The sequence below is a fragment of the Rhagoletis pomonella genome, unplaced genomic scaffold (genome assembly GCF_013731165.1).
Source record: "Rhagoletis pomonella isolate Grant_MI unplaced genomic scaffold, Rhpom_1.0 Rhpom_scaffold_05682, whole genome shotgun sequence".
Lineage (NCBI taxonomy): Eukaryota > Metazoa > Arthropoda > Insecta > Diptera > Tephritidae > Rhagoletis > Rhagoletis pomonella.
In genome coordinates this window covers 1-9,066 of record NW_023464219.1, presented here as the reverse complement: position 1 = coordinate 9,066, position 9,066 = coordinate 1, and the positions used below count along the sequence as shown (strand labels likewise).

Sequence of the window (9,066 nt, the reverse complement as noted above, 5' to 3'; positions counted from 1 at the left end):
AATAATTTAAGAATTTGGTGAACTAGTAGCATTTTCAGAGACTTTGGAGAAAATCTATCTTCGCGTTTTTGAGAAATTGCATTCCAAACTTCAATCGCGATTTCCCACAACCTGCCAAAATTAACATACGACAATCTTTTACCCAAGCGACGATGTGTACTCATCGCTTTATCTTCTCATCCTCCTCTTCCATATACGAGCAGAATTTAATTCAATGCTTGAACTGTGTAAAAGCAGCCTAAATGCAAAAGTATCGATTCCAAAATTACTTGGTAACGATCGAAAATATCGAGTATGTACATTATTTACTCGAATCGATGTCATTGCTAGCAATAACATCAATGCTTAAATAAAACCCTAAAAACGAAGCAATTGAAAGGTGGCTCAGTTTTATTAATACTAGACACACGAACCGAAAGTAAATACGAAAAGATAAAGCCGCTACAACAACAACGAAAAGATTTTAACTTAATGATAGATAAATCTGATGGTTAAGTGTAGAACAGTACGTAAAACACGAGACTGAATATGCATCAGTACTTCGTGGAGACTTGCGGAACACAGCCTCGTTTATTTGTTTTCAATCAGTTGTTTAAGACTGAAAGCAATCTTAGCTTTGAGCGTATTCTGAGTTTATTTGAAAAAGATTATGAGACCATTCAAAAAGAAAGGTTCCTAGAATTTTGGTGTATAAACGGGGACATCATTGTTAATGAGGAGTTTTGGCGTTTTCGTGAGAATGGAAAAAAATCTCTAAATCCTAGCGAGGTGAGTGGTGCATAACAATGATTATATGTATTTCCCTAAGATTCTCATTTTAGACCGAGACGACATATTTTGATAACCCCCTTGGGACAGATATGTGTATGGAAAATCATAAATTTTGGCAGCAATACTACGAAACAGTGTACGAAGAGCAATATCAGGTGTTCGCCTTTATTTTTTACGAATATTACAAGCATTTGCACTACTCTTTAGAAGCAAAAGAACCTGAAATTGAAGAACCCGCAGTAAATAATCAAGATATTGTCGATGACTTTGATCAGCTCGAACTGTTTGGACTTCCTACAGCTTTTGGCAGAGCCGTCACCAAAAAGAAAAAATATTTGAACAGGAACGCAAACCTGCACCAGATTTACAGCGCTTTCTTTTCAGACGACGAAGAAAGCTATATAAATATGGATAATGTATGTGTCTCGGAAACGCCGGCAGGAAATCATATCAATCTTGATGGAAAGGTTAAGGATAATAAACCAATGTATGACATTAAAGAAAAGTGTATAGAAAAGAAAAAGAAAAACAGGAAACTACGCAATGTACCTACATTTCTTCTTGAAAACAAAGGCATGTTAAAATACTGGAGAAAACGGTTTTCTTTATTTTCTCGATATGATGACGGGATACGTTTAGACTGTGAAAGTTGGTTTTCGGTAACACCCGAAAAAATTGCAGTTCACTTGGCAGATCGTCTATCATGCGATTTAATCGTAGATGCCTTCTGTGGTTGCGGTGGAAATTCTATACAATTCGCACGCACATGCAAACATGTTGTAGCAATCGATATAGATCCAATAAAAATAAATATGGCGAAACATAATGCAAAGATATATGGGGTAACTGATAAAATTGATTTTATAGTAGGAGATTTTCTACAAATAGGACGCAGCGGGCGATTTCGCAGCGATGTTGTTTTCTTGAGTCCTCCCTGGGGTGGTCCAAAGTACAAGACAAAATCAGACTATGATATTGAAAGATTTTTACAGCCTGCAGGAGCTTCCCAGTTGATGGAAATCGCTAAGACATTTAGTGAAAATATTGTTTTTTATCTACCGCGAAATGCTTGTATTAAGCAAGTCGTAAAATTAGCAGGGGAGGGCAACCGATGTGAGGTAGAGCATAATTATTTAGACTCGCGGCTTGTGGCTATTACTGCGATATATGGAGAAAATATATTAAAATCACCAATTATTTAGTAAAGGCTCAAATATTCTTATAAAAAATATGTATTTAAAATTGTAACCGTTTTCTTCCATTAATAAAAATAATAATTAAAAAAAAATTAAGACAAGTTTCTATTCGTGGCGAGTAACAAAAAATAAAAATCGGGCCCCCGCCCCATGATTCAATAAATAAAGGTTTGCGCATTGGTGACATTCGAGTTTTGACCAGAGATCGAAAATAACCGTCACCAAGTGTCTCGTATGGTGTTTACCAATGACACAAACACTCATCTCTCAAGCAAAGAGTGTTTCTCACTGTGGCAAATCACTCTGTGCGATCCATCGGCGTAGCCAGAATGAAATTTAGGGGGGGCTCGACCCTATTAAGCTGGCATTTCAGGGTACTATTTTATATGTATATAAGGAAAATTTGAAAGTTAGGGGGGGCTCGAGCATCCCGCTGCCCCTACCTGGCTACGCCCATGGTGCGATCTTTTTGTGTTTTCCGTTGTGGGTTATTTAGCAACTGCTTAAATTTCCCTTAGGCAAAGACACTTTGGCAGGGACTATTATTTTTAAGTGTCTTAATTTGTGGGTTATTGAAAGACTGAAAAATATAAGTGACGTACATAAGAGGAAGCAAAGCGTTAGGCATTTCTTTACATGACATATACGTACACATACATGTGCGAACATTTATGACAACCCAATTTGCCACAGGGCGAAGACGACGTCGTTACGACGTCGCTCTGGCGAAGTCGTTTTGGTGAACTCGAAACGACGTCGTTACGACGTCGCTTTGGTGAAGCCGTTACGACGTCGCTCTGGTGAAGTCGTTTAGGTGAACTCGAAACGACGTCGTTACGACGTCGCTCTGGTGGAGTCGTTTTGGTAAACTCGAAACGACGTCGTTACGACGTCGCTCTGGTGAAGTCGTTTGGGTGAACTCTAAACGACGTCGCTTTGGTGAAGCCGTTACGACGTCGCCCTGGTGAAGTCGTTTTGGTGAACTCGAAACGAATCCGTTTTTTCGAACCTAAAAGTTTTTTGAGGAACCTTCGGTCTAGGTTGGACAAGTTGCACGCCCAAATTTTAATATATCTAAGCATAAATAAAAGTCATTCATTTGGATAGTAAACCGTTTTTATTATGAAATTTTTTTTATCATAACAGAATATGGAATCCACAATGTACACTTGTGCTCAGAAAAATAAACCACCTACATCTTTTTTTCAGTATTCATAATATTTTTCATATAAAATGTTTTTTTATAAAGGTAAAGTTCACTCATTGGCCTTATTAATAAAAAATAAAATTTGTGGGAATAAGTTTTTTTTATTTGGTAGACAACTGTTCTTTTACTTTACAGCGTGGCGACGAACACCTGTTACCCAGGTTTGTTTGAGAAATAAAAGGGTCCTTTATAGATTTTGCGAAAAAAGTATTTTATTGTTAATTTTCACAGATTTTACTTTAGTCGGATTAATTAGTGTTTAAATTGTAATCCTTATTTACATTTGCCAGCAGTGTAAACTTTGAGAGAAAAGTTCATTTGGCACGCAAGTCTTTTTCAGGTGACAGAAGGGACTCAAATTGTAGAAAATTAGCGGCATCTCATCACAACAGCGGCAATTAGAAGTACGCTTTAATTGTTGATGCCCAGCTCTCAAAAATGATTAATATACCTTTAATATTATTTCAGAAGCGTTCCAGCAAAAATTCAACGAATCTGTGGAAATAATGGAGAGAAAACGGAATAAAAGAAATGTTTCACAGTCGTCTGTATAAATATACTATCTGTCATATTGATAAGTTTTAACAATTTATTTTTTTATTACTTCATTTTAGTTATCTTTATAAAAATTGGGTTTATTTTTAACAAGGACCATATAGTTTAAAATTCAAAAATTGCGCAATATACATACGCATGTATGTGCATATAAAAAAAATTAACAAGCTTATAAAATTTTAAGATTTTTATTCTGCATTAAAGAAGCACATGAACACATGAAGCAGTTTTAAAGTCCATTGAAGTTTGGTATGTATAATAGAATACACGGTTGAAGTGCCTCAAAGCATGCATTTTCTGTCATAAAATTCATATGGATGAAAATGCGCAGTACCACAAAAAAAATAACACCAAAAATCAATGTGAGTTTTGTGTTACTTCAAACCTGTGTTCTATTATACTAACATTTTATGGACTATAAAACTGCTTCCTATGTGTTTTATAAATGCAGATTAAAAAGCTTTTAATTTTTATGAAAGCTTGTTGAAATATTTTTATTTATACATATATATGAATGTATGTATACTGCACATTGCTTTAATTTTGAACTACATGGTCCTTGTTAAAAAATAAACCCAATTATAATTCATTTTAAAGATAAGTAAAATGAAGTAACAAAAAGTTAATTGTTAAAACTTATATTATATTAAAATATATTAAAATTTTTGTTTGTATATTATGACCGAATGTTTACCTTATTTTTCTTTTATATTAAAAACTTTGAAAAAAATTCAATGAATTAAATTAAACTATTTTCAACTAAAAAAAAATTGTTTTTAATTTTCTAGCAACTTTGAGCGTCGTTTTGCAGTTCGCTGGTATATCGTTCTTGCGGGCTGCAGGGAGTCGTTTTTGCGACCCACCGGTAAGTCGTTTTTGCGACTCGCCGGCGAGTCGTTTTTGCGGCCCGCCGGCGAAGTGTGCTTTTCATCCGACGGCGAGTCGTTTGCGACCGTCGCCGGCGAACAAATTGTTCACCAAAACGAGTCGGAAACGACGTCGTTACGACGTCGTTTGGCAAATTGGGAAAGAAGAGAGCGTGCACATTCATAATATGATACACCGAAAATAAGATGTTTTATTATATTGATAAAGAAAAGGATAAAGGCAAAGGTAAAAATAAAAACAAAAACAAAGATGCGTAAAGATAAATTCAAAAATTAAGATCAAGGTAAATTTAAACATTTTACTAATATAAGGGCACTGGTGAAGGGGAATATGTAGATGTAGAAAATGATAAACATAAAGATGATAAAGATAAATATTAAGGAAAAGATGAGGTTATTTTAATCGATTTTGTTATCGATAATTTTATCGATTTTGTTATCGATTTGGGTATCGATATTTTTATCGATTTTGTTATCTACATTGTTATCGATTTGGGTTTCGGTTTTGTTATCGATCTGAGTATCGACTGGCTATCGATTTTATTCTCGATATTTTAATCGATTTTGTTATCGATATTTTAATCGATGTTTTTATCGATATTTTTATCGATTTTGGTATCACTGATGTGACATCATTTGGCATGACATGAAATCTTCACATTACATCACATGAAATCGTATCACATTGCATTGCATTACCTGACATCACATCACATAACTAGGGATGCAAATTTTGAGCAGTAACATCGATACATCGATGTTTCGATGCATCGGACAAAAGATCATCGAGGCTAAAATACATCGGCAGAGAAACATCGATATATCGATGGTTTCCGATGTTTTGCAATTTGTTAATTTCTAGTTAAATTTAAAGCAATATTGAATACTTTAATAATTATGAATGTATTTTCCTGTATTTTATTATCCTTTCTATACCCTTTCTATCATTAGCATCAAAATGCATACCATCGTAAGGTCATTCGGGCCTAAAGATTCTAGGCCTGATCTTGTTAAAATTCTAAGGGGGGTTTGGTTCTGTTTTAACGGCTAGGTTATTAGCATTCAGAATGAATCCAACAATTTTATTGAGCTTGGGGCCGTTTTTTATGAAAAATGTTGTGGAAAAGCAACAATAATTTACAAAGGTAAGAAGTTATAGCTGCTATTTGGGAGATCACCACATCTACTAATCAGACTTCTTCAACCGCGGTCACTGAGGAGATGTGGTGATCTCCGAAATAGCAGCTATAACTTATTACGCTGACGACACACAGTCAGATTTGCCTTTCAATTTCCTCAGACACATTGCTTGTCAAAAATCATCAAAATTGAAAGTCATCACGCAGGCTGCATTCAATTTGAGAAGCAATTTCATTATCAACATGTCGTCTTCAAGAAAACAATGGCGCGTATTCATAGTCCAGCAACTAAGGCTTTCTGCTCATTGGTCGTCCAATCATAGTTGAGTCATAGTTATCGTCATGAAGCAACGATTACATGACGATTACACTTCTGCACACTTGGTCGTGATATTTCAATTCATTTGGCGTCTAAAAATTCACTTGGAGCAGGTATTTTCTGTTTTTTTTTGTTGATATTTTCGCGAAATATTTACAAAAACCTGCAATCGTCATATTTTATAGTTAAAACGCTCATATTTATTAAATTTTAATGCAATTATCCACTTTTTAATAATTTCCACAGATTTTATGCAAAAAAATACTAATTTTTATACAATTTTAATGCAAATATTAACTTTTTCACTAATTTTCCCCCATAAAATGTAAACAAACAATGCGTGCACAACGATTAGCAAACGACAGTGCCGTACTTATCCGTTTCTGCATCTTCTACGATTTGCCGATAACTAGCCGATAACGACAAGTGTGCAGATCTCCTTTGAAATGCATGTGCTCGGCTCAAAATTTCAGGGCGAGACGATAACGCAACTATGATTGGACGACAAGTGTGCAGATAGCCTAAGTCGAACCTAACAAAGTTGCAACTTAAATTTGAGTACCAACTTAAAATTCACCTCTATTCATAGTCGTCAGACTTCTACTAAGTAGTTTCGACTTAGTTTACGATATAGCAAAACGAGTGTGAAAATGTATCAATTTTTCTTTACGATATTTTGGAAAAATTACATTTTTATTAAATAATATCAAGTTTGATCATCCGTTTATGTAATTTTTATTTTCATTGCATGATTATGCAAAAGAATAAGGTATCATTTTCTTGTTAATTGTGTGAAATAGCGAGAACAACCGCAGTGATGTGAAGTCGATGTTTATCGAAAGCATGCTGTGAAACATACAAATAGTAGATATCTAAATGTTATGCACAAATTTACTTTAAAAGAACTAGCGTGAAACTGACTTATTATTTGAAAATTTATCTAAATTATTCCAATTATAAAATTGTGATATAGCTTTATTCGAATTGTAATACGCATTTAATTAATAAAATGGATCGATCTTTGTAAATTTTAATTGGAGATTATTCAATATTATCAAAATCACCCTCTACCAACTTAATTTTTACATATTTCGTCTGTTTTCCCTACTACCTACTTCTTCCCAGTTACGACTGAGTTGCAGCCTCAGTATATCCAGTAAAAAAACTGTGGTGACGTCCTTTATGGGGATAAAGTTTCCAGAGGTGAAATTTTAGGTACCACACAATTTCTTACACGCAAGGTTGTCAGCACTGATGAAAGAAACTTAAGAAATATTTGAAAAAAAAAGTTCATATAGTACATTAATTTTGAAAGAAATACCATATAATGTATGTACTCTGGTTAATAATATCAAAAAATGTATTAGAACCACCGTTTAATGTTATATTTGATACAAATTAATATTGCTGCCCCGAACGCTCTGCGCCTTGCCACTGAATAATAGGTTTACTTAAAATTACATCCCTGGTCCTTGTTCTTTCTGTATCGCATCGTGGTGAATTCACATTTCTCAGAAATTTGACAACAAAACAAAACAAAGCGAGTATTTTAGTTGCTAATTTTTGCGATTTCTATTGTTTAATGTAAATTTATGTCTTTTTAGGATATGTCGAGCCAACAAAAAAGGCGCAGTTGGAAAATTTAGTAATTAGTAATGAAGTAGCAGGCATATTTGGAAAATTATGCCGATAAGCAGGATGGAATATGGGAAAGTAAGTGCATGGTTGCAGCATATTTATGTATAAAAAGTATTTAATTAAATTGTTTATAGAAATGTTATAAATCGAGTGGCTCATTTACGATGTGCTCCAAACATTTGGCGAACTTTTTTTCGCCTTTTCAACGTGCTAAGTAACAAGTTAAGATGACTGCCATCATGGGCCGGTAAGAAACCGCAAGCAAAGGGCAGACAACCTTCCAGGAAGCTGCCTCCTGTCCCCGAGCCGAAGCTGCAGTTCAGCAAGAGCAGGTCAGCAAATTGCTACCCTGATCAAACGTAAACTAAAGCGCTCTGCTGTGATTGCACTCCGTAAACGTGAAAACTTGGTGCATGCTGAGAAATATCAAAGAAGAAAACTCCGTGATGGACGCCGTGAGATGGAGTAACGCTGTGTGGCAAAGAAATGCGGCCAATTCGACGGGCCTGAAAAATCCAAATTGGCTTTTGTGATCCGCATCCGCGGTATCAACAAAGTTGCCCAAAAAGTGCGTAGTTTTACAGTTCTGTCTTCGCCACATTAAAACGGTGTGTTCATCAAATTGGGCAAGGCAACCATTAATATGCTACGTATGCCGAACCCCCTATATGGGGTTATCCAAATCTTAAATCAGTTTGTGAATTGATGTACAAACGTGGAATGGTCAAGCGTGTCCCAATCTCTACTTTGTGATCGAACGCAGATTTCGCGAAGCGCACGAAATTCAGTGCGTTGATTCACTTCACTTCAAGAAAGCCCCCAACTTCCTGTTGCTATTCAAGCTCAACACATCAACCCGAGGCTGGCGCAAGAAGGCTAATCACTACGTTGAGGTTGGTGATTTCGGTAGCCGTGAGGATAAGATCAACAAATTGCTGCACAAGATGGTTTAAAGAAATTGTTGTTTTATATTTAAGTAGACAATTGGGCAATTCACAAGGTGTCGTATTTGTCGTGTTTGTCGTGAAGTCATGATATTTCATGACAGTTGTAAAAATGTTGTTATTGTTTTGTGAAGAAAAATAACACATGACGATACAACTCTGCAACCTATGTTTATTCGGTGTTATGTGAGGTTAAGTGCTGAGATATAATAAATAATCGTAACAGGTGTTCACAACCGTCGTGTTTTAACACAACCTTTGTTAGGAAAATATAACTTCACAACACCTTGTGAATTGCCCAAATATAATTTGGCCCATCTTCAAAAGACGCCCAAGCAAAAAAAAAAAGAAAATTAAAAAATTCCTGAAGTTGCCTTTTCACGGGTCGATTTCTGTCGACTGGAAAATTT

At 35.2% G+C, this 9,066-nt stretch overlaps 1 protein-coding gene across 1 annotated transcript; it reads left to right on the top strand.

Annotated features, from left to right (window-relative positions):
- Positions 1-521: 521 nt before the first annotated feature.
- Positions 522-2,046, top strand: LOC118755235 (trimethylguanosine synthase). Its single transcript, XM_036490083.1, has 2 exons — positions 522-768; positions 822-2,046. Exons 1-2 carry the CDS (start codon positions 529-531, stop codon positions 1,971-1,973), a joined length of 1,392 nt encoding a protein of 463 aa, XP_036345976.1. The 5' UTR covers positions 522-528; the 3' UTR covers positions 1,974-2,046.
- The last annotated feature ends 7,020 nt before the right edge of the window (positions 2,047-9,066 follow it).